The 25,121-nt window shown below is 56.6% G+C and overlaps 1 protein-coding gene across 5 annotated transcripts; it reads right to left on the bottom strand.

Moving 5' to 3' along the window:
* Positions 1 to 868: 868 nt before the first annotated feature.
* Positions 869 to 19,964, bottom strand: Cdc42bpg (CDC42 binding protein kinase gamma). 5 transcript variants are annotated; one of them, XM_021638409.2, is made up of 38 exons: positions 19,678 to 19,964; positions 17,252 to 17,343; positions 17,086 to 17,169; positions 16,669 to 16,764; positions 16,167 to 16,315; positions 15,663 to 15,753; positions 15,318 to 15,518; positions 14,970 to 15,218; positions 14,505 to 14,584; positions 13,971 to 14,075; positions 13,429 to 13,517; positions 13,244 to 13,324; positions 12,939 to 13,045; positions 12,664 to 12,843; positions 12,384 to 12,476; positions 12,118 to 12,239; positions 11,962 to 12,034; positions 11,642 to 11,748; positions 11,450 to 11,564; positions 11,010 to 11,158; positions 10,844 to 10,932; positions 10,568 to 10,620; positions 10,380 to 10,478; positions 10,244 to 10,303; positions 9,918 to 10,023; positions 9,525 to 9,658; positions 9,304 to 9,443; positions 9,128 to 9,209; positions 8,276 to 8,492; positions 6,467 to 6,529; positions 5,756 to 6,355; positions 4,812 to 4,909; positions 4,616 to 4,700; positions 4,383 to 4,503; positions 4,164 to 4,281; positions 3,885 to 4,002; positions 3,682 to 3,770; positions 869 to 2,010 (listed from the first exon to the last, which is right to left on the bottom strand). In XM_021638409.2, the coding sequence occupies exons 1-38, from the start codon at positions 19,835 to 19,837 to the stop codon at positions 1,954 to 1,956; spliced, it is 4,752 nt and encodes a 1,583-aa protein (XP_021494084.1). In that variant the 5' UTR covers positions 19,838 to 19,964; the 3' UTR covers positions 869 to 1,953. The 5 variants fall into 5 exon arrangements, with proteins under 5 accessions (XP_021494084.1, XP_021494085.1, XP_021494086.1 ...); XM_021638410.2 differs by having other exon boundaries at positions 3,682 to 3,767; XM_021638411.2 differs by having other exon boundaries at positions 10,380 to 10,475.
* Positions 19,965 to 25,121: the final 5,157 nt, after the last annotated feature.

Here is a 25,121-nt window from a genome sequence, read left to right as displayed (position 1 = left end):
TTGAACTCAAGAGATCCTCCTGCCTCTGCCTCCTGAATGCTGGGATTACAGGCCACCCCCACACCCCCAGTTAAAAGGTTTATTTTTATTTTGTGCGTATGAGTGTTTTGCCTGCATGAATGTAAGTGCACTATGTGTGTATCTGGTATCTGGAGGTCAGAAGAGGACAACAGATTCTCAGAAACTGGAGTTTGAGATGGTTGTGAGCCACCATGTGGTTGCTGAGAACTGAACCCAGATCTCCTGAAAGGCAGCCAGTGCTCGTAAGCAATGAACCATTTCTTCAGCCCCTATCATCTGATTCTCTGAGACACAGGCCAGAGGTCTGGCTTGGTTGGTAAGATGCCTCTGTGTAAGCATAAAAACCTGAGTTTGAGAAGCCAGGTGAGAAGCTGGCATAGTGGCACATCTCACAATTCCAGCTCTCCCGAGGGGAAAATGGACAGACTCCTGGGGTATACGGGCATCCCAGCCTGTGCCACCAACCCCTGGAGAAGGAGAGATACCATCTCAAAACCCAATGTGGCCGAGTGTGGTTACACACATCTTTAATCCTAGCACGTGGGAGTCAGAGGCAGTTATATCTCAGTCATTCTGAGGCGATCCTAGTCTACATGCTGAGTTCCAGGCTAGCCAGAGATACATTAAGACCCTGTCTCAAAAACAAAAACATAGACAGCACCCAAACCAACCAACCAAAACCCACCCAAGATTCACAGCTCTTGAAAAACATAAAAGTCGCCTCATGGTCTTCTTGAGGGCATGCACACACACACAGAGGCCAGCTGTCAATTGTCTGTGATCTCCACTGCTGCTCCTCCTACCTCCCCCTCCCATCTCTGCACAGCAAGACAGACGCAGGCGGGGAGGCCAGCAGCTTACAAAGTTGACTTTATTGGTTTCTTGCCACATGCCAGAGCATCAAGGTCCATCTCTCCCAGGAATGTGGCATTCAAGGAGATAAATACTTATTTTATTCCCCACACTGGAGCAGGGCAAGGTTTAATAAAAATAGCAATATAATAACAATAATAATGACTGTGATCAATAAGAAAATGCCCCCTATGTTCCCCTAATACACTTGGTTGAAGCTTCCAGAAAAGGACCCTCCTTGTTGGGAAAGGCCAGAGTGTGCCTGGAGATGTCCAGTAGCCCCCTCAGGGTGTCCATCTCCCACCAAGAAGCCCTTATAAATACCCTCCCATCCCCTCCCTGCATAGGAACCATTTTTCCCTGGACGGATAAACTGGCAACAGTCCTGCTCTCAATCTTAAGGCCCAACCCAGAGAAAAGTTTCTGGGTCTAGGTTTTCCCCTAGCTTACACTCCCTCCTCTCTCCTGCCTCTCCAGCATCTTCCTCTTCATTACTCATTTTTGTCCTTCTCTCCTCTTAGATTAACATCCATCTCCTTCTGATTACATCACTTCCTCTTCTGCTTCCTTTGCTCCCTTGCCTTTCTCTTACCTCTTTCACTTGCACCATTCCTTCTCCTTTTCTACCCTTTCCCTGTAAATCAGCGTCCATACCCCAGCCCAGCCCTGAGCAGAGAGACCCGATGGGCTCCATCTCGGCCTCAGCTGAGGCCAGGCTGCAGACAAGACACCAAGCATACTCCCAGGGTCCCGTTTCTCATCCTGACTCCTAACAGCTTCCCTGGGCTTGGGCCCATGAAGCACAACTTTGGCACAATCTTCCCTGGGCACCAGAGCCATGGCACTCCCAGAGGCCAGTGTAGGCCTGTGTTGGAAGCCCAGGGGAATAGCAGGATGAGGGCAAGGAGTCAGACCCCGACTCACGGGGCCCCAGGCATGCCTTGCTCTTAGGCCCCACCCAGGCTTTCCCTGAGTCTGAATGTCAGCATGTCCCGGACCAGCCGGAGTATGGCATCACACAAGCTCTTCGCTTCCTCAGCACTTCTGTCTTGGGAATGGGGTGGGCACTGCCAGAGGGCATCAGGGGGTGCTCTCTGACTCAGGGTCCAGGGGTAGACTCCTGGGCCGCTCTGAGACCTGGGAGGAAGAACAAGAAGTCAGATGGGAAGAAGGACAGAAGTCTCTTTTCTCATGGTTTCTACTGCTTCCCAGAGGTCTGGAAGGACCTAGCGTTTGCAGTAGGAAGACCCTAAAGAAAGTTTCACTGGAGGTGTTGGGGAAAGTCCCCAAAGAATCCAGAACTGCCAGGAACAAGCCCAGTGTATTGTTCACTCACTCCATCCCATATTCAGCCAAAAGCATGCTTCACTCTAGGCAAAAGAATGAAATCCAACCACCATGGCATGGATCCCACAGCTAAGCAAAGAAGACAAGCATGGAAGAAAAGTCATAGCACAAATGGTGCAAAAGTGCATGCCTGTAATCCCAGCACTCAGAAGGGGGAAGCAGGAGAATCACATGTTCAAGGCTAGCCTAAGCTGCATGAGACCCTTTAAAAAGGGGAGGGAAGGAAGGAAGGAAGGAAGAAAGGAAGGAAGGAAGGATGGAAGGGAAGTCAGCCATAGCATAGGAGAGGGTAAAGGAGGTGTTGGTGGCTTGTCCGCTTGACCATGTGGACCAGAATGCTTTGAGGTTAACGATGGCATGCAGCCTGGGCATTGCAGGCAGGAGACACATGAAAAGGAGAGGTAAGAGCGGGGACAAGGATTTAAGTGTATGGAAGGAAATGGCAGGTTGGGGTTCTGAGTGGCTTTGTATGACTGGAGTATGAGGGTGGGTGGAGGCAGTTAAGAAGCATGGCTGGGGGGCCAGTGGGAGCCTTCCCAGCTCCTTTCAGGTCTTCTCCTGACCCCAGACAAAACAGGCTGCTCATATATGATTTCCTTCCCACTTTTGGGCTGGGTCTCAAGAATGTAGCTCAGGCTAAGCATGGCTGTGCATACCTTTAATCTCAGCACTCAGGAGGCAGAGGCAGGGGATTTTTTTGAGTTCAAGGCCCAGCCTCATCTACACAGTGAGTTCCGGGACTAAACAGAGAGAACCTGTCTCAACACCCACCTCCACAAAGAATATAGCTCAGTGGCATTTTATTTAGCATGTACCAGCACTGCAATAATATACTTAAAAAAAAAATTAAGCCATAGAAAATGATGGCTCAGTAAAAATGATTGCCACACAACCCTAATAAGCCTGAGTCTGAGCTCCAGAACCCAGGTAAAAGGCCAGATGCAGTGGCCACATCCGTGATCCCAGCAGTCCTGTGGTGAGATGGGGAGCCAGGACAGGGGCGTCAGCTGGAAGCTCGTGTGCCAAGCAGCCTGAAGCACACGGAACAGAAACAAGAGAGACCCTGCCTCGGAAAGAAGTGGAAGGAAAGAACAGCTCTTGGAAGTTGTCCCCTGGCCTCCGAGTGTGCCGTGCCATGGACACACCTGCACTCACACACCTTACACACAGCCCAGGAGCTGCTGTTCTGGGGCCCTCCTCCCATGCTTCTGCTGCACGATGGGCAGGTACCGCCACCTCACACAGGTGCCACACTGACACCTTCGTTTTTCCTCCCTGATTGGGAGGACACAGCTAGGGACTAGAGAGCCAGAGCTGCAGATGTGTCCACATGTCTCCGGGGGCAGAGGGAAGTGAGTCTAAAGATCTTATGTGACCGTTTCCTGTCCCAATGCACAGCTTAGCCGGAAAGGGCCTAAACTTTGAGTTGGGGGGAAGGGGGAGCCCCACCCAATGGCTCACCTGTATCAAGGATGCTGCAGGACTCAGGGACCCCTGGGGACAGGACACTGATTCGCTGGACAGAGATGTCCAAGGTTTCCTCTTCACTACTGGCAGGAATAGGGAGACAGAAGCACAAACGCCTGGGTCAGACCTAAAGGCTCGGAAGAAGTGCTAGTGTGGAGGGGGCATGCAAGTACTGGAGGCTGCATGGCTGCCCTTACGGGGGTCTGTTTCTCCAGGGAGGCCATCACTGCCCACGGACGCTGGGCGCCGCAGTGCCTCTGAGAAGCTGTGGGGGCGCTGCGGTCCGGAGCTGCGGGCACCTCTGCTCTTCTGTTCCTGTCAGGAGAGTGCAGAAGTGATGGGACCAAGAAGCTCCGTCCAGGAGCGTCTCTGGCTGAGAAGGTGAGTTACCTGCCTCAGCAGCCAAGCAATCAACAGAAGCCCGTGATTGGCTCAAGTACTACAGGGAGGCTTGTGATTGGCTCCTGAGGACTCACCCTGGTCCTGTCCCTGGTGCTGGGCCTTCCGTCTGTAGGGCCCACGTGTACCAGGTGGTTGAAGTTGGTGGGCGGTGAGATGAGCCTGGAGCGCACAAAAGGGTCCTTCAGCATCTCCCTGCAGGCAGAGGGGGCGTGAGGAGCAGGGCGGCAAACTTGCCCCGCCCCCAAGAGTACAAAGCCCCGCCCAGCAGCCAGAGCCACGCCACACATGCGCACCTGCGCTGCTGCTGGCGCAGTTCATCTGACACCCGGAAGAAGAAGCGGCGCTTGCTCTTGGTTCGGAACAGCTGGCGCCGGCTGTTGTCCGTGAGGTCGGGAATGTCAAACTCGTCCTTCTCTGTGGAAAATCAGGGAGCTGCTTCCATGTCCCAGCTGGCTGGCGCACGAGCTCACACGTGTGCACAGGTGAACACACACACACAGATGTAAGCAGGCATCCACTCCCTCACCTGCCAGCGGGTTCCTGAGGTAGGTCAGGCGGACCTTCTCCGTGCCATAGAGGAACAAGGAGCCTTCTGGATTCAGGGGTCTCACCTAAGGCAGAAAAGACAGAGGTCAGGCCATGTCCCCCACCCACCCCACTCCACTCCACCCCACCCCACCCCACCCCACCCCACCCCACCCGTGTTCCGGGTGGACCTTCACCTTCTTGAGCGGCACAGTCTGCACCCATTCTGCTCTCCTCACGTCAAACACATCAATGGCGTTTTCACTGAACACTGTTAGGTAGGGCGCTGTGTAACCTGCAGGTGGAAAACAGCCTGTTCTGGGCAAGCCAGGCACGCCAGGCACCTCTCCGAGCCTGTTTCCTCGGCCCCACAGACAGGCCTGCCCCACCCAGCCCCGTACCAGATGAGCTAATAGCCAGCACTCACTACAGGCCCACACAGTTCCAAATGCTTGGCGTGTTTGTCCTCTCTTAACTCTCCAGCAGCTCTAAGTAGGAGCAGGTACTACAATCACCCCCATCTTGGACATTAGATGAGGTAATGGAAATCGCAGGGCAAAGTAATGGTCAAGGTCGGATAGCTGGTGAGGGACAGCAGGACACCGCCGGGGGCAGTGTTACACTTGACCCCAGCCTTTGCCCATAAAGGACACTGCCCACCCTTCCTAGCCCCCACCGCATGCATCAGCTACAGGTGGCCCCGACCCAGGCCTCCGCTCCTTTCACTTGTTGATTCTCCTGAGCAAGCGCAGCCTCCAGGGTGTGCCTGCCCAGGCTGGTGCTGGGTGAAGGAGCCAACCTCAGCCTGCTCTACAGGCCCCAGTGCACAAAAGCAGCCACAAAGCAGGTGACGGACAAGACCCAGAACAGAGGCCTGAAGCAGGAGGTGGAACGAGAAGAGAAGCCAGGGAGCAATAATGGGGGGTGGGGGGCACACCAAGGCAGCGCGCAGCACTGACAACAGCAATCGTGATGGGCATTTCTGGAGTGGCAAACTGAGGCTGGCCAGGTCGGGAATGAGTTCAGGAAGAAAAGCAAAGGCTAAGAAGAGGAAGGGCCTAGGCAAGCTACTCAGGACAGAACAGGGTGGCAGGACCGCCAGCGCCTGAGCCCACCCTGCCGGGCCCTCTACCAGCCTTACCCCAGCCACTGGGTGCCGCTGGCCACAGCAGCTCGTGGCTCCGTGACTTGCGGCCAGCGCCATCCACGTAGACACCAGCAGTGGCGAAGAGCAGCAGGAGCTCGCTGAGGCTGAGCTCCACGGCACCCAGTGCCTCGCCAAGGCCCCCGCGGGATGCAGGCAGCTCCTCGGCCACGAGGCCAGTCCCCAGCGCCAAGGGCGCAGCCTCATTGAGCAGCGGGTAGAGAGCGAAGGTGCCCGCGGCCCCCACACAGAGCCGGTCACCCAGCAACCCCAGGCTCTGCACGGGAGCTGGCGCGTGCAGCTCTCGGATGCGGCGCTGCCAGGGGCCTGGGCCTGGGCCCAGCTGGTAACAGAGCACCTGGCGCTTGACGGCCACACAGAGCACTGGAGTCCGGGCCTGAAGGATGCGCCCGGCTGCCAAAGTCTGACAGCCTCGGGACTCGGGGATCTTGGCGCCTGCCACCTCAGCGTTCTCCAGGTCAGCCAGGGCGAAGAGGCGCACGCTGGGACCACGGCCGCAGAGAACAACCAGCAGGCCAGCGGCAGAGCTCACAGTCAGCCGCTGCACCCGGCGGCAGTCTCCCACCTGGAAGATGTCTGTGGTGTTGGCCAAGAGAGAGAGGAGCAGGTGGGTGAGAAGCAGCGGATGCCCATTGTCCTGGGTACCCCACCCAGGCCCACACCCACCCTAGTCCAGCCTTGTGGTACCATTGCTGTGAAGGTGGATCACAAACAGCCCCTCCTCAGTGCCCAGGGCAAGACGCTCTTGGTCTGTAGAGGAAGAGGGGTCAGAGGTCAGAAAGCTTGTCCAGTGACACCTGCCCTTTCAGTCTTCAGCTTCTCTTGAAGCAGCAGGATTGGTGAGGCCGCACATTGTCCACCCACCCCGATTCTTGGCCCTTAATGCTCACAGTTTACGCTGGTTCTGATGGAGAACGGCCTTGGTGACAGGGGTCAAGGAGGGGCCCACTACCTTGCACTGTGGGATTCTGGGTAAGCCTCACTCTCCCCTTATGTAAACTCAAGGCATTACCTTTCTTACAGAGCTGCTATGGGGAGAGAGATGACAGAGGAGAGCAAGTGCCAGCAAGAACCCAGCTCCATTAAACCTCCATCTCTGGTTCCTCCCTGACCCAGGAGACCCACAGTCTCTGGGGTGGCTCCTGACCAGAGGACCTGCAAGCTGGAGCTGGCCCTGGGCCTCAGCTGCAGCAGGAAGCCAGGGAGCGCTTCCTCAGTTGTCAGTTATGGAGGGAGAGCCCTGACTGAGGCCCAGGCTCCAAACGCAGTGAATGCTACTTGTGCCTACCCCCTGGCTCACCCAGCTGCCGGGAAGAAAGTCAAGACAAGTTTCATTTGTCTTTCTTGGAGACAGTGTCTTGCTCCATAACCCAGGCTGGTCTACAACTCATTATGTAACTAGCTCAAGCTGGCATGAATTTTAAATAATCCTATTTCGCTGTTGGTTTTGTTTTATTAAAACGGGGGCCACATATAGTTCAGGCTGCACTTGACTCACTACGTAGGCGAGGCTGGTTTGGAACTTCTCATCCTCAGCCTCTCCCAAGCGCTGGCTTTACAGGTGTGTGCGGCCACTCCCAGAGCCCACTTGGTTTTGTGTGTAATTTTCTATTAAGAATTATTTTATGTGTGTGTGGATGTTTTGCCTGCATGTATGTCTGTGTGTCACGAGTGGGCCTGGTGCCAGTGGAGGACAGAGAAAGGTGTTGGATGCACTAGTGGGTGCTGGGGATCGAACCCCAGTCCTAGCAGCTAGTTCTCTAAGCACTGGGAGAACTCTCCAACCAGGTTTTTTTTTTTCTTTCTGTTGTTGTTTGCTTGCTTTTTAAGCTACTTATTAGCTAAGGATGATCCTGAGTTCCTGATCCTTCCCCTTTGATCTTGCAAGTGCTGGGATTATATCCAGGCACCAAGCCATGCCTGGTGGTTTTGGCTTTTTGAGACAAGGTTTCCATATGTAGCTCCTCTCAGGCTGACTTTGAACTCTGTAGCCTTCTGCCTCAGCCTCCCAGGACACCTGTTTCCCCCTAAAACCTCTGTTCTTTCCACTTGTTTGAGATTCTCTTAGAAAAACGAAAACCAGCTGTGCATTGTGGTGCAGGCCCTTAACCCCAGCACTCTGCAGGCGGAGGCAGGCAAATCTCTGTGAGTTCCAGGCCGGCCTGGTCTACACAGTGAGTTCCTGGATGGCCAGGGGTATGTAGAGAGATCCTGCCTCGAACAAAATAAACAAACAAACAAACAAAACCAGAACAACAGCAGGAAAAGAAAGAACCAGACCCACAGAAAGGAAATGTAAAGAAGCCAGACTGTCTGGCCCATGACCCCTTGCTCACCACACTGCAATACAGAGAGGGGGACTAGGGGCTTCGCACCTGTGCAAGGTGGCGTCCACAGCTGCTGGCTAAGGGAATGGTTACTACATTTGTGACTGGCCTAGGCCAGTGCCTCCCTACAGGCCGCTCAAGAGTGACAGCCCCTCAGCGCAAGACTTACCAATGATAGCAGCGCAGAGCGTATGAGGCAGCAGCGGCAGCCCATTGTCATAGGCCTCCTTGAGTGTGTACACTGGTCGGGGCCTTGGATGTGCGTCCAGTAGCAGCCGCTGCAGCTCCCCCAGCACCTGAAGCCAACGCTCCCGCTCCCCCTCATTCTCTGCCAGCAGCAGCACAGTACATGTGCTTGGTGGCACCGTCAGCTGGGAGGCTGTCACCTGTGGACAGGGAGTCAGGCTGCAGGGCTACAACGGAAAGCCATCCACCTAGCCTCCTTTCCTCAATCACCTTCCTCCTCGGCTGCCAGCTAGCCGGTGGCAGTGCTAGACAGAGAATAAGCCAGACTGGCACACTGGCAATTCCAGAGCTCAGTGCAGCACCATAACAGGGGAAAGATAAAGAGAAGCGCCTCGGGAATGCAGCGTAGGATCCCTGAAGCAGACCAAAAGGTGAAGTGATAATTGCCCTGGGCCCAAGGTACTGGCCTGGAAGGTGCTAGCAATTCTGTGCACAGGAATGAGACCAAGAGGAGTTATACATGAATGCAAGGCACTCTGGGAATTGGAAAGAACAAGGTCTGGCCAGAGCAGTTAGGGACTCCAGGGCTGAAGGCTGAGGAGGTCTGTAGGCTCAGATGCTGGGTGGCTCAAAGTGTCACTTGAGAGCCTTGAGGATACTGGGAAGCCGTCCAAGGGCTTTAAACAAAGCAGGGAATAGCCGGTTTGTAGGGTGGCAAGCTCATGGTGGCTATGGACAGACAGCATATGGAAGTGGGTTGGCTGGCAGAGAGACAAGACAGGGCCGGCACGGCGAGGGAGGTGGAGGTTAGGTCCCTTCTGCCCTGAGCACTTACCCTAAAGATGCGCGGCAGGTCCTTGGATTGGGCATGGATGACATCTGAGGCCAAGACAGGGGTGGCTGAGAACTGGGGATCCCTGGGAGGTACAAAAGACACATGAGAGACTGGACAGGCTGAGAATGAGCCCCTCACCACTTGTGACTTGTCCTGTGTCAGTACTCGGAACCTACCTTAGATCCAAGGCCTGCAGGAGGACCCCACTGGCCAGGCTGCCCCGAGGGTCAGGAGCGTCAAACAGTAACAGGCGAGAGTCACTGAGGGCAGCATACACACGCTGCCAGCCCCGCCGGACGCCTGAAGGCCGTGGCACCTAGCAGGAAGGCAGGCATGGAGGGCTGCACAGGTCCCTGGCTCCCAGGCCCATCCTCCTCATCCCTTCGCCGCAGCTCACCGACAGGAAGCCCTCATAGGCAGTGCCTGTGCCTGTTTCGGGGTGCACCCCCAGGGCTGTGCGGAGGAGTTCAGGGGGCACAGGGCAGGGTGGGGCCTGTGGAGCACAGGCTGAGTGACAGAAGTAGCCGCAGGCTGTGGAGACACGGGGAGTTTTTGGGGGGATGGAGCAGGTCAGCCAATCCAGGACAAGGACCCAAGCCTTCCCAGACAAGCTCCCTTGGGGCTAATGACATCGAGCTGTCACGCATTGTCATCAGGTGGGAAAGGAATAACTGAGTAGGGGAAATTTAACCGTGGGGTGATGCTAGGTTGAGGTACACCCTGCGTGTGTCAGGGTCATACCCCGGGGGCTGTGGTGTGAGGAGAGAGCCTGCAGGAAGAGGGTTCTTACTGTCACAGCCGAGGCCCTGGCGGCCCAGGCCCAGCATCAGCGAGGTACAGCGGAGACACTTGGTAGGGGACGGGAAGCTCCGGAGACGCAGAGTGTGTGCGCCGGGCTGTGGAGGTCACATGCTGTCACCATCCTGCCGGGGCCTCCCAGCACCCTGGGCCCCTCCTCAAAGGGCCAGGTGGCCAAGAGGCTGCGCCCGGCGGCAGTGTCAACTCTGAAGAGCCTGTGAGGCCACCTCAGAAAACCACCACCAGCACCACCCTAAACATGGCCTGCAGGGGTGAGGAGGAGCTCAGGCCTTTGCCCCTGCCCCTCTGGCCACTGACCTTAGCAGGGGGACCTTCTGCAGGGGCGGTGGTGGCAGCAGGCACTCTGGAGAACACAGTCTGTAGAAAGTGAGTGAGTGAGAAGGGAGCGGGCAGAGGGCCCAGCCCCACCTGAGGACCTCCCGCCCCTCCTCACCCCCATGCGCAGACTGCGGCGGCCCTCTGGCCTCAGCTCGGCTTCTGCTCCAGCCCGTGGGGACTCTCCTGAATTGCCAGGGTCCTTGGCGGAATCCTTCTGGGGATGAATGAGGATGGAAGAAAGTCAGGACCACCATGCTTCTCTCCAGGACCCCTCCCTCCTTAGTCCCTCTGCCTGGGTCTTACCTCTGTGTTCCAGAAGGACAGGAGAGGGATGAGGGAAGTGGAGGCCTTGGCATCTGTAGACAGAGGGAACAGGTAACCGATGCTGCCCTGGGCTAAGGAACCAGCGGTGGGGTGGGGGAACCTGTTTCCACCTCAGTAAGATACAGGAAGGCCCACAGGTGGCGTCTGGGGGAATCTGGCACACAGCAGTGTGTGGGAGGAACAGACTGCTCTCATATGGCTGTTGAGCCTGGAGTTGCAGACTGGCTCCAGGGGAGGCAGTCAATGGGCACTCACCCCCTGGTCCACGAGCTTGAAGCTCCTCCCGAAGCTCAGCCACCTCCTGCTGCAGGGCCTGGCTCTGCTTCTCAGCCTCCTGCAGGCGGCTGGGGGAAGAGGAGGCAATGGCTCAGCACAGCCTCTGTATGACCTCCGCCCCTGTGGTATCTGCCCATGGCCTCACCGTTCTGCCTGCAGCTGAGCCTCCTGCACCTGCGTCAGCCGCTCCTGCAGACCCTGCTTGGCACGGATCTCGGCTTCCAGTGCCGACTGAAGCTCCAGGCGGGCTGAGGCCTCCATCTTCTGCAGCCTCCGCGCCTTCCACTGGTGGTCCTAGTAGCGGCCAAGGATAACCCTGTAAGGTCTCTCTGGGACTGGCAGCTTCTTACTGAAGCATCTGGCTCCCATGCCGCCTGGCCAGACCCAAAGATCTCATTGTTCCTTTCCTCACCCCTCGGTGTAAACCTGGAGCTAGGAAGACAAGACAGCTCAGAACCCTGCTGCCAACCCTGACAACCAGAGTTCAGCCCCTGCGGACCACATGGTAGAAAGACAGAACCTGCTCCCTGTCTTCTGATGTCTGCACATTACACACACGCCACAGCTCGTCTGCATGGGGCTCACCAGGGGCCGGGTAGGGAGCGTTTGGGTGCCCACATTCCGCAAGGACTCCAGCTCCTCAGCCATCTTAGTAGCCAAGGCCTGCAGGTAGCCTCTTGAGACCTTCTCGTCATTCACCCTGAAAAGAAATGGGATGAGTGTCACCGTCTGGGTCCTCCGCCAAGCTCAGGCCCCACCAAGCCCCACGGTACCCACCAGCTGAGGATGTCAGCGATCTGGGCCTCCCAGTTGCTCTCAGTCTCCCGCCGTTCACCCTCCAAACGCTTCTTGCTCTGTAACTGCAGCTCCAGCTCTTCTGTGAGCTGGGGCCGCAGAGGAAGGGGGTCTCAGTCCCCAGGGGCCCCTGGAGCCCCGGCTGATTCCTGTGGACCTTCCCATAAATCACCCACCATTCTGAGCCCTGTTTCCCTCCATGCTTCTCAGACACCACAGTGTGCTCAGCGGCTGGGACCCTGGAGCTCTGCCCTGACCCTGCTGGCGCCCAGCCTGTCCCCTCGCCTGTCTGCCCTTCTCACCCGCTCCTGCTCCCTGCTCAGCCGCTGGTTTTCCTCCTGCAGTCGGCACAGAACCTCTTCCTCAGCGCTGACCCTAGGGAGGAGAGGCCGGGGAGATGGAGTCGACTCCCAGCCAGTGCTGCCCTGTCCCCTCCCACTGCCCTCCCACGCACTCACCCTTGGCTGCAGGCATGCTCCAGCTGCTTCCTCAGAGCTGCCACCTCCTTCCTCAGCTGGGCCTCTTGAGATGGACACTCAGCCGATCCCATGCCGTTGGTCTCAGGGGCTGCATGGACGGTCTTGACAGTGTGGAGAGGGGACAAGATGGGGGTTTGAGAAGCCATGGTCCACCCTACCTTGAGACAAGGGTTTGTGCCCCTAGGACTCTAAGGAAGTCAGGCTAAAGGAGAATCTCTCTTGCCAAGGGGGAGAAACCTCCATACCTTGGGCTGGGAACACTGCTTCTCATGGCTTTGTTTATATTGTCCCTGGAGCCGTGTCACCTCCTGACTCAGTGTGGCCACCTGGCCTTCCAGCTGTGGTGGGGTAGAGGTACTATGTCATTTTGACACAGACCCAGTGTCATCCAGAGACAAACACAGGTGGCCTCAGGTACTCATCTCACCAGGCCCTGTTCAGCATGCACCGGCCACACAGGGTGTCAAGGAACATGGGGTTCCTTTCAACTGCTTGCACCCCTCCCCTCCCACTATCATCACTAACCTCTCTCCGGACAACCCAGGCTTCCTCCAGCTGGGAGCTCAGAGCCTGGATCTGGCTGGCTGTGGCTGCCTCTCTCTCCTGGGCCTCCCACAGCCTCCGCAGGAATTCTTCCTGCCGGTCCTGGGCTTGGCACAGTTCAGCAGCCTGAACTCGCAACGCTGTCTGAGCATCAGTCAGCTCCTGAGTACCAGGGCAGGAAGGACAAGGCCAAGTCAGGGCAGCGAGCTCGGAGGCAGGGAGTCCTGGGTCACTCGCCCTCCTCACCGAGTGCTCACCTGCTGGAGGCGGTCCTTCTCCTGCTGTAGCTGGATGTCTGGGCCTGGGCTTCTAGCAGGGAGGCCATCAGTCTGGGAGGAGGAGGCTCTGCTGTCCCTCAGTGTCTCTGTCAGAAACAGTCAATGAGACTCCCACTCAGAACAACCCCACCTCACCCGGAGATTCCAGGTGCAGGATCTCACAGACTCTTCCCCAGAGCCAGGGGAGGGTCTACTTCCCCACAGTCACATGGCATATAGAGTGAAGGGGGCAGGGCTGGGATGCAGAAAGGATCTAGGCTGTTCTAGGAACAGGAAAGGGATACCTGCCAGTCTCTGCTGAAGAATCTCTACTTCCTTCTGCAGCCGTGCCAGCTCCTGGGGCTGGAAGGGGCCATGCAGGGCTTCTGGCAGGAGAAGGGGCTCTGGGTTAGCAGACAGGCCGGCGACTGCAGCAGCTTACCCCCCACCCTGGCCTGGCACCCTCCACCTTGCCCGGCTGCCCCTGTACCTTGACTGAGCTCCACCTTCTCCTGCTCCACACCGTGGGGCTTCCACTCTGGGGCAGCCACTAGCTCAGTGCTCTTTCCACCACCAGGGCTGAGAGAGGACAAAGGAACACAGTTGGCAGAAAACTGTCCTTATGAACCAAGGGTCCATCCGTCCAAGAAACACCCAGGGCACATGGCTCCAGAGCCAGGCCTGGGCTCCATGCTGGAGACTAAATCATTAGACCACTCTTTGCCTTTGGGACTGTGCAAGCTGGGTGACCTTGGACAGTAATGGGTAACATCTGAGCCACAGTTTTATAATAGGAAAATGGAGGTAACAAGGCCTTGCCTTGCAGTTGGTGACGTACGCCTTTAATCCCAGTGCTTGGGAGGCAGAGGCAGGCAGATCTCTGAATTCAAGGCCAGCCTGGTCTACAGATGGAGTTCCAGGACAGCCAGGAGTACACAGAGAAACCCTGTCTTGAAAACCAACCAACCAACTAACCAAATAAACAAAAACAAGCCTCATCCAAAGGCTCACCAGGAAGCTGAGCTGTCTTACCTGGTAGGAGTGTCTATCGCCACACCTGACCACCTGGTTCCATCCCTGGGACCCACACGGTGGAAGGAGGGAACTGACTGACTTTCGAAAGTTGTTCTTTGCCCTCTACAAGTGCATTCCCACACACACAGAGGTGTATTAAGCAAATAAATAAATGTTTGAAAAAAAGAAGAAATAAACAAAGGTCACAGGTGAGATGAGCCTGCTGGTGCTCATCCAATCCTCAGCGCCTCTCAGGCTGCCCTGCTCACAGCATCCTTCCACCTGTGTCTCTCTTGGGCCTCAGGCCAACCCCAGGTAATGCTCCCATTCATTTTACAGAGGCCAATGGCCCTTCGTAGCCTCTGCTCTGAATCTAGTGCAGTTAACAGTCTGTCACATGGGACAGCCACAGGTCCCAGGGGCATAATCATGACTTTCCTTTGAGCTGAAAAGTGCCTGTCACATGCTGAAGCCATTTTTGTCCCTTCCCTCAGGGCTCTGATGAGCTACATGTGTTCCCAGCTTCCCAGCAGGTATGAGGATCAGACTCACCTGCCTGAGGTATAGGTGAAGCCTACAAATGGCAGGTGGTGGCCCGAGAAGGCCCCATGGGAGGATGGTGGCAGTGTCTCCTACAGGAGAGAAAAAGAGAATCAGGGCCTCAGACCAAGTGAACCAGAAGAGGCCCGTGAACTCGGCATTTACTCGGGTATATACCTGGGGAAAAACCCAGCCCCATCAAAATAGACCACAGTGCCCATGAGCCTTTGCATTCAAGGTCTCCTAGAGGCTGCAGGGAATTTCCTTCCATTCGTCACCTCTGGTTAATAGGATAACGGCTAAGATCAAAGGGCTTTCATTTGGTACGCTCCACCACACAGGGGAGCCAGCCAAGGTGAGCCATAAGGGTCCAAAGGCCTCACCCCAGACCTTTAACTGCTCTACGGAACAGCTGGGGTAGGTTCCCACAGCCCAAAGGGTCAGGCCCGGCCCCCGACAGAGACACCTGTCACTCACTGGATGGTTGGGGGTGTCATCATCCACATCGAAGTTGGAGGTATCCACAGGCCCGAGAAGCTCGGGGATGTAGGGAGCCGTGCTGGTGGCAAGCCTCTCCCAGTCCACGCCTTCAAAGAAGGGGTGGTTCCGGAAGTCATCCAGCCCACCCCGACCTAGCCGCTCCTCCTGGCGGCACAGCAGCTGGCGGATCAGGTCCTGGGCGCTAGCAGGCACGTCAGGCACATCCGAGGGGAACTGGAGGTGATCCTGTGGGTCAGAGGAGGAGGCAGGTCAGCTGGAACCCGCCTTGGTCTGCGGTCACCTGCAGTCCCACGGCTCGGGGGGCCCAGGGCCAGACAGTCAGACCTCGTGGTTCATGATCTTGCCGTACGTCTCTACCAGAGACTCTGCATAGAAGGGGGTTTCCCCGAAGAGCAGCTCATAGGCGCACACTCCCAGTGACCACCAGTCACACTGTGGGCCGTAGTGGCCCTTGCCCTCTTCCATGGCCTGGAGGATCTCAGGGGAGATGTAGTCCGGGGTCCCCACCGCGACTGATGAATCCACCTGTGGCAGGGGTGATGGTGCCATGAGGCCGCGGGACTGGACCTGGCTCCCTACTCTCAGGTACCCCTAGCTGGAACCTGACGGCCCTGCAGGCCCTGCACGTGGCCTGCTACCCTCAGCCCCGACTCTAGGTGGGCTCCTTACCATGCCATTGTTAAGACGCAGGCAGGAGCCGAAGTCGGCCAGGCGGATGTGGCCATTCATGTCCAGCAGGACGTTGTCAGGCTTGACATCCCTGAAGGAAGGTGGGAGAGTGAAGGGCTTGATCTGTGTGTGTTCAGGCACATGCCCGTGTGCACGCTCACGCATGGTCCTATGTGTTTGTGTGCACGCTCACGCATGGTCCCGTGTGTATACGTGTGGAAGTTAGTGAAAGCAAGCGTCAAGGAAGAAATGGGCAGCCAGACTGGAGGAGAGGGTTCATAGAGTTGATTCTAGGGGCTTCAAAGTGCACTGGGGGAGGGGGGCGTCAGATGTCCCCTGAATGGACACCACACCACGCCTCTGCCACCAATGAGGTGAGCGGGTTTAGCAGGGGGCTTACTTGCGCTGAGCTCTGACTTCCTCAGCTGTAGGCTAGGCACAGTGGCAAGCCCTACCAAAAGGCTTTAGGGAGGAGGACTGGGGTGGAGGAGCGTGGGGGCCCACCTGTGGACATAGCCCAGCTGGTGCAGCGAGTGGATGGCCAGCACCATCTCAGCCAGATAGAACTGCGCCAGCTCCGGTGGGAGGCGGTCCTCAAAGCGGCTCAGCAGGGTGAGGAGATCTCCACCAGCATAGTAGTCCATCACCAGGTACTGGAGGGTGGGAGGTAGAGGAAGAGTCAGACTCAGAACAGGGACCCCTGTCAAACTCACAGTGGTGCTTGGGGGCTCTGAGGAGACAGCACCGAGTAGGGTCCCTGAGGACCATAGTGTGGCTAGCTTTTTTTTGAGACAGGGTCTCATTATGTGAGCAGGCTGGCCTTGAACTCACAGAGATCCACCTGCCTCTACCTCCCAAGCGCTGGGATTACAGAGGTGCCCCACCACGCCCATCAGGTGGCCAGCTCTTTAGGAGAGCTAAGGAAGGAGGCTGTGGGCCCATGGCGGAAGTGCAGCCCTCTCTTTTCTCCCCAGCAAGGCTTCCCCCACTACCCGAAGACCCTCACCAGATACTCCTCATCCTGGAAGGCGTAGTGCAGAGCGGTCACCCAGCGGCTGTCTCCCTTCACAAGGACGTCTCGCTCCTCCCGGAAACAGGCCGTCTGAAGCAAGTGTGGAGAGCAGGGGGTGCACTGGGATGAGCTCCCCAGAACTCCCCCCTTGTCCAGCTCAGGGAATGGAGGACTCAGAAACACAGAGGCTCTGATCAATGGGACAGCTCTACTCAGCCCAGCCTTTCTGGTGGTGGGCCTCAGGGTTTCCATCAAAAGAATGGGAACGATCCCTTCATCGCAAGTAAAGTTTACCGTGAGGGGGAGGAGATGGGTGACTATCGAGAGCGGCATCTTATGCCCCGCCCCTTCATCTGGCAGCACCTACACCTTCCCTACCTCTCTGCAGAGTGCATCTGACCCCAAACTGACCTCAGCCCTCTTCAGCATCTCCCACTTATGCAGCATCTTCATGGCAAAAATCTGGCCACTGTCCTTCTGCCTCACCACGGCAACCTGACGTCGCGAGGCAAATACTGGGTTAGACCAGGCCAAGCGCAAGGTTCCCTCTTCCTTGCCCACCCCAAGACTTACTCACCTCCCCGAACGCCCCTCTGCCAATCACCTTCAGGATGTCAAAGTCATCTCTCTGCAGACGCAGCTCTTTAACTTTTGTTACAAAGGGGCTGGCTGAGGGGACAGAGTGGACTCAGAGCTTTCTCCTTGAGACGTGCTTTTCCAAAGACAACCCAGCCAAGGGACAGATCAGAGACAGGGCCCATTTGGTCGTGAGGAACAAGCATGGAGAGGGTCCTGACTCAGTGGACCACCTGACCTCAGAACCTCCCTGGGCCCTTGCTCCAGACTTCAGTAGCCTCTCTCTGAGGCACAGAGGGACCTTGGGGTCCTCCCCAGCCCGTCCTGGCTGGCCAGGTCACCCTAGAGACACTTAGGATTCTACTCCCACCCCTAGTTCACAGCCTTTCACCCCTCAAAGCCAATCTGGGAAACTGGATAGGTGACATTCTTTGTCCTCAGAAAGGCTTCTCTGCCATTCAGAAGCTGTGGGCCTGAGTCTGGGGACCCCGTGGGCACAGAGCTGTTTGGCTGGAGGTAAGGCCCAGGGCAGCCCCCGAGGGCAGGGAGGATGGTCTCTGCAGTGCCCCAGAAAGACAGGCTTCTGTGCTCCCCGAGTGGGGCCCCTGGGTCCGGAACAGATACCAGTCTGCTCAGGTACTCACAAGACACAAAAACAGGGCCAAAACCTTCACCTGATGCCCGGCGCCAGCACCTGAGGGCGTGAGCACACACGAGTCCTCCCAGGCTGACAGCCCTGCCACTTGGAGCTCTGCCTCCCTCTCTGGATGGGGCTCATACATAGCCAGGAACCTCCTCCTGCATCACGGCGCACCCCCTCCTCCACAAGGGCTATGTCCGGCCACTCCCAGACACTCCAGAGAACTGGAGTGGCCTTAGGCCAGGGGGAAGGGCACTGAGTCTTGGGAACTGATGAAGTGACTTGGTCACTGAAGTGACCAGCGAGACTGGGGGACATCTATGGTCTGGTGCCTTGCCTCAGTTTCCCCCTGCCAGGAGGTAAAAACTCCCTGCCAGCTGGGCGGGCCTGTGGGTGGGACAGAGAGCTGCTCCACAGGTTTATCAGGCAGAACCCCCACAGCAGAGGCGTGTGGAAACCTCGCAACAGAAATTAATTGTCTCTTCCCAGGTTTATTATGCACAGAGCTGGGGAGGAGCAGCTAGCAGCCTGTAGAGCTGTCAGAGGTGACCACCAGCCACACAGGCCACACTCGGGGCCCAGAACCAAGATGATCCAACCCCCTGGAAGGGATACCCAGTACCTTTGTCTTGACAGAGGGGGCGGGGGCTCTGGGCAGGAGCAAGGACAAGTTGGGGCAGGAGAGGCATGAGTCACGCCTGGCCTCGGAGTTACCTCGGGAGATGTCAACAGTCCCCTATGTTGGGGTCCCAGGCAGAGGTGCCGGAGGCAGGCAGGGAGAAATACACATGCGTATAAACACATCAACACACACACACACACACACACACACACACACACACAGGTGCAGGTGTCATGTGGGGGTGTGACAACTCAAACATACAGAGAAACAGGCAGGCGACAGGGGCCTCTAGCTGCTCTCACCCCAGGAAGAAATGACAGGGCTGGGAGGTAGAGCCCCAACCATACCTTGTGCCTGCCCACAGCTTAGGAGTGCTTGGAAGGCTGGTCACCCACTGGGCAAACACCCCACCTCACCCCCTCTCCAGGCCCAATTCCTATGCCCTCCCCTCTAGAGCTTGGTCAGGTGTGTCCGGGGACCCCTGTGCTATTACCAGCCCCCACACTGGGTTTAGGGTCACCCTAAGTCAGCCATTCCCAAGGACTCAGACGAATCAAACAGGAAAGGGTGAAGATCCACTTCTAACTAGGCTCCAAACCCCACAAAGGGGCTGAGGTTGGTCCTTAGTCCTGGCTAGGGATTGGGGTGAGGGGACTTGTCTGCAAGGTGAAATGGGAGGGTTCGTGAGTGTGTGACAGAGCTAGACAGGTGGGAGGGGTCCCAGGACAAAGCGCCCATCTCCTGAAGAACGAAGGAGATTGAGAAAGCCTGTATGTTTACGTGACACAAAAGCGGGTGTCCAACTGAGTGTGTGTTCTGGGTGGGGCATGAGGTGTGACGTGTGACCAAGAAATCCTGTAGGTGACCGCTGTGGAACATGTGTATTGGCAACAGACGCATGGGGTCTGCGGCTGGGAATGAGAGCGTGCGTCAAGGGTACGTGTGTACCTCTCTCTGCGCCTGAGAGTCTGAGGTGAGGTGCAGGTGAGTGAGCGGGCTGTGCAGTCCGACGGCAAGCGTTAGGTACAGCGCAAGGAGTGAGCGTGTCTTCCGGAGGAAGTTTCTGGAGTAAGCCATCCCTGGGAAAGGCTCTGGGGTTGTGGAACTCTTGATTGTTGTCCCTCCAGCCTCCCTTCCCTTCCCGGGTGCTGCCCTGACCACTCACCCCAGCTCAGAAACTGCGCCACGTTGCGCTCCCGGCGCAGGGGGGCGCTGCTGAGCTCGTGGTGCAGCCCCAGCAGCAGATCCAGGAGGCCGTCGAGCCCCGGGCTGCCACCGGCCTCGCCCCGTACCAGCTGCTCCAGCTCACGCAGCCGCTGCTCCATGGCTGCGGCCGGAGCCCCGCAACCCGGGCTAGAGCCAGGCCGCCCGCATGCCCCGTCCGCCAGTCCGTCCGTCCGTCCGGCGGTCCGTCCGTGGTTCCGCGGCTCGATCTGCGCGGCTTCCCCCCGCCCTCCCGCCCTCCCCGCTGTCACCTTCCTCCGTCGCCACCCGCGCTCCTTCACCTGGCCGCCCGCCCCGCCCTCCAAGCCCGCCCCCGACGGACAGGCAGGTGAGCGCCGGCCAATGGGAGCCGCGGCTGGGGATGAAGGTGGGGAGGCGGGGGCGCGCGGGGGCGGGGCCGACCCTCGGCCAGGAAGTGGGAGGGCGGGCCGCGAAAAGTAACTCCTGGGCGGGGTTGGAGGGGGTCCGTTGGGGTCGCAAAAGGCCCATCTGATCCCCGTGCCGTCCCAGTCCCAGCCCCATCTAGACCCTCATGGAGCGCTAACCTAGATGGGGCATGTCCAAGGCACCGCAGCTTCCCGCTCGCCCCGGCCAGCGGCCTGTCCCTTAGTCAGGCCAGAGGGGCTAGGGACGGCTGCGGCCCTGGAGCCGGATGGGAGTTGTAGTCCGCTCTCGCCCGGGTTTGCAGGCCACGCCAAGGCCACACACCCACCTCCCCCAAAAAGTTTCTGAACTCCTTTAAATCGTTGAAGGTCACGCAGAGACGTGTAGGTGAAGTCCGGTGGGCACGCAGATGAGTACACTGAGGCTTTGGAAGAACGAAGGCTGAGTGTGTGTTGGGGGGAGGGAGTGTCTCTGAAACTATATCCTCTTGGTAGACTAGGTGGGACCGCTTTTTAAGGCTTTGGCGGGAACAAAGCCAGCGGCCTGATCAGGAATGTGGAGGGCGCGAGAGAGTCCAAGATGGGCTGAAGGAGGCAAAGAAGGGCGAGGTGCTGGCTCTGTCCAGCGAGGTTTCTGATGTCTGGCCAGCTGTGGCCAGCTGTGCTGCTCCCGACCGTGGGTCTGCAGTGTTCTGGTGTCTTTAGACAACTCATTCTTTAATTATAAGGCCGATTTAGGGGGCTTAGGGGCCTCCCTCCTCTTCCATGCTGGAAAGTGAAGACATGACATCAGGTTCCCAACCTTGAGGGAGGAAGCAGTTCTGAATGTTTGCGGGGGGCAAATTGAATGGGACACACCGTTCCCACCAAACAGGGTTTAGAAACACTGCGGGGGGTGGGGTGAGGGGAGTGGAGAATGCCTTTAATCCCAGCACTTGGGAGGCAGAGGCAAGTCGATCTCTGTGAGTTCAAGGCCAGCCCCATCTAGTTAGTTAGTTCCAGGACAGCGAAGGCTATTACACAGAGAAACTTGTCTGGGGGAGAGAAAGGAGAACAAAACAAAACAAAACACGGCAGGTCTCTCATTTGATCTTTGCAAACACTGGCGTGTATTTATTTTCCCTGGGAAGGAGACTCAGGATTCAAATTCAAATCTGAGCAGCCTTGGCATTCCTGCCGAGTTGAAGGAATGGGGATGGGGGGGCAGACAGGCAGGAGTTTGGATTTGTGCTTTTTGTTGTTGTTGTTTTATAGCGTCTCATATAACTTTGACTGGTCTGGAACACACTATGTAGCAAGAATGACCCTGAACTGTGGAGTCTGCTTCCTCAATGTCCCAGGTGCTGAGATTACAGGGTGGCCTGACGGAGTCCTGCTGGCTATCATCTGAGGGATTCTGAGCCTTCCTTGGCACAGGGTAGGAATGGGGCCCACAGAAAGTAAGCCACAAGGCGGCGCCAGAGACCGGGGGAGGAGCCGGTGTCTGGTAGTCGCAAATTCTGTTTGGAAAACTTGGAGTCTGGGACCAGGTCCTGGAAATGCTGATTCTCTCGCCACAGGGGTCAGTCAAGGGCCAACTGTCCAGACCTCAGGTCTTGGTGCACTCCCTGCATCAACTTCTACAAGGCCCTCAACCTCCCTGAAAGCTAAGAAAAGCCGAGAAAAGCGCAAGCCCCCCGCAGCCTTCAGCTCCACACCAGAGTGTGGAGTCCGATGGGTCCAAGGCTTAGTGCTGCAGGACTAAGTCCTGGCCAGAGCTGGGACTCATATTAGACTTGGACACTCCGGACTGGGTGTGGTGGCCCAGAAATCCGAAGGCAGAGGCAGATCTCTAAGTTCGAGGCCAGCCTGGTCTGCAGAGTGAGTTTTAGGACAGCCAGGGCTATATAGAAAGACCTTGTCTCAATAAGCAAATCCAGCTGGGCAGTGGTGGGTAGCACACGCCTTTAATCCCAGCATTCGGGGGCGGGGGGGGGGGGTAGAGGCAGGCGGCTCTCTGTGAGGTCGAGGCTAGACTGGTCTACAAAGTGGGTCCAGGACAGCTGGGGCTATTACACAGAGAAACCCTGTCTCAAAAAAAAAAAAAAAGTAAATAAATAAAAATAAATAAATCAAGGCCTGAGCACTCCATACCACTGAGGCAATGAACTCTTTTAGGTTCTGTATTAGTTTTTTGCTTGATTGTTTTGAAACTCAGTTGTGTATCCTGGGTTGGACTTCAATTTTCAACACTCTATAGAGCAAAGGTTAACTTTGAACTTCTCATCCTTCTGCCTCCACCTCCTCCTATGTACCTGTTTCTTGAAGTTTTGGGGAGTCAACTCCATGTTTTTCTTCATGCTAGGGAAGCCCTCACTGACTGAGCTGCATCCTCAGCCCCCCTGATCACTCGCAAGCTGCTGCCTCCTTGTCTGCATAAGTGGTCCCCTGCAGCTCACTCCTTCGTAGCTTTGCTGGCAGAAAGTCCTTAAATGCTCAGTCTCTGCCAGATGGCCAGGCTTCCAGCCCTAACACTCCCAAAAGCTCCTGGCCCTGGACCTCTTTGTCCTGGTGGTTCCGTTCTCATCTCCAGTGACCTGGGCTCCAGGCCAGAGACCTGGCCTTACCCACAGCAGAGCACTACACTTGAATCTGTCATCCCAGAGCCTCAGCCCCAGCCGGTCTGAGCAGTCCGGCCACTGTCGCTGTCTCTTCTCATAGCATCCTCTTCCAAAGGCTTACTCTATGGCCATTGCCTCCCCCAAAGGTTCAGCCAGGTCTGCAGGAGGGACCTGCTACCCCGCAGCCCTCCCTAGCTTCCCGAGAGTCCTTGGCGGAGGTGTTGGCACCAGCTTTTGGGGAGAGGCCCTGGCAACAGATAACACCTTACTCTCTCAAGGAGCTCCTTGGCATTTCAAAGTGGTCTCAGAGCTCTTATCTCTACCAGAAACAGGCGTGTTATTATCCGCCTCCTTCGCAGACGCAGACCGACACAGGGAGGCCGGGAGGCGGTAACAAACAGTTCTAGATTCTTCCTGTAGTCCACACCCTGGGCACTCTGGGTACCACGGGCTGTGGGCATAGGAAACAAAACAAGGCCCTACCTAGACTGACTTGGTAAATGCTCCTGTAAAAGGCTTTGGATAAAGAAAATGAAGTTGTCAACTCAGAGTCCAGGCTTGGGGGAAATAGAAAAAGATCCTAGTGGGGAGAGACACTGAAGCGGAAGGTACTTGGAACAGGAAGCTTAGGTGTTTCTGACAGACTTTGAGTCTGGAAAGAACCCAGACACAAGATGGGCTAGGGGAAGGGTTCCTTTAAGTTTTTTGCTTGCTTGCTTTCTTTGAGACAGGGTTTCCCTGTGTAGCCTTGGCTGTCCTGGACTTGCTTTGTAGATCAGACTGGCCTTGAACTCACAGAGATCCACCTGCCTCAGCCTCCCCGAGTGCTGGGACTACAGGCGTGTGCCACTGCTTTTGGCACCGGGTGCTTGTATTTTTGCAGCCACATTTCAGGTTTTCTGAGCTCAGGCTTGCAGTTTCCTCTTCTAAAATCTAGACTCAGCTCCATGGGGGTGGCTATCTCCTAACCCTAGTTCCAGAAGTATCCCAAAAGGTCTGGTTCTGCATTCCAAGAATGGCTGCCTGCTCCTCTCTACCTCAGAGCGTTGAGGACAGGTCTGCTTGCTGTGGCCCAGGTATTATAACTTTGGCAAGTCCTGAACCCTTTCTAGTTATAATGGAGAGAAGCGCCTGCTTGGAAACAAGGGAAGACAAAATGGCAGGGCTCCTCACGGGGCTCGTGTTGGTCTGTCCGACATTTCTGTGTAGGCATAGCTTGGCGGAGCTCAGCGTCCCTGCCTCTGCTACTCACAGCCTGTTTGAACGGTGCTGTTGGGTCAGTGGGGACCTTTCTATTCTAACCTACGTGAGCTCCCACACCACTTCCCTGCCTGCCCACACTATGGGTCTCTCCTATGAAGTGTCCAACCCTCCAAATGGGTGGACATATGGTGCTTTCATCATGCTGTTTTCTTCCCAAATCCTCCCCTGTGCTGCTCCAGCTCACCGCAGGGGCTCCTACGCTCTGTGCAGCAGCAGCCCATGTGGTTTTGCAATTACCAGCCTCTCTGGGTGCACAGGAAGCCAGTCCCAAGCCCCCTTACCTTGAACCCCTGCAACCCATGGGCGCCGCCCTGTCTGAGCTGCTTCAGGGAAGGGTGGGTCTCCCTGTTTTGTTCTGGGTGTTGGGTGGGATACCAAGCTCCCCTCACCCCACCCCACCCCCAACTCCACTGACTAGCCCTGCCCAAGGCGCTCAGGCCAGGAAGCCATTAAGCACGGGTCTCCTCAGAGCCCAAAGAACAGTCTTAGAAGGCAAGAGCCAGGCTCTCCTCCAGCAATGTGGCAGAGCTGGGATCTAAGCAGGGATGTTTGGTCAGGACTTCTGTCTGACCACTGAAAACTGATTTATTTTTATTTATTTGTAGTGCTGTGGGATCAAACCCAGTGTTTCCTGAGTGCTATACATTCACATTTTAAAGCAGTGTGCATGTGTGTGCGCGTGTGTGTGCACAGATATATCTGTGTATAGGTCCATGTACAGGCCTTTGTCCTTCTGTCCCTCCTCACCTTGTTTTCAGACAGAGTCTCTCATGGGCTTGGCTGGCTGGTCAGCACACCCGGGAGGCTGCCTGTCTCTGCCTCCCCAGTGCAGGGGTCTTGAGTATGCACTGCCACGCTGGCTTTTATCAGGTTCCAGAGCATGAACTCGGTCTTCCTACTTGCCATCATCCCAGCTCATGCTTTGATTGTTGAAAGTAGAGGACAGGAACGGTGGCTGTCTGTCTGTCTCTCCTCATTATTTTAGGTGTTTTTGTGTTCTGCCTAAATGTGTGTCTATGCACCACATTCAAGCAGTCTTAAAAGCCAGAGGACCTGGAATTATAGGTGGTTGTGAGCCGCCACACGTTGGGAATCAAACCCAGGACCTCTGGAAAAGCATCAAGTGCTGGAAGTTACTG

This window comes from Meriones unguiculatus, chromosome 1 (assembly GCF_030254825.1).
Source record: "Meriones unguiculatus strain TT.TT164.6M chromosome 1, Bangor_MerUng_6.1, whole genome shotgun sequence".
In the NCBI taxonomy this organism is placed as follows: domain Eukaryota; kingdom Metazoa; phylum Chordata; class Mammalia; order Rodentia; family Muridae; genus Meriones; species Meriones unguiculatus.
Note: the sequence above shows the minus strand (reverse complement) of the source record. Positions and strands in the feature narration are given on the sequence as shown.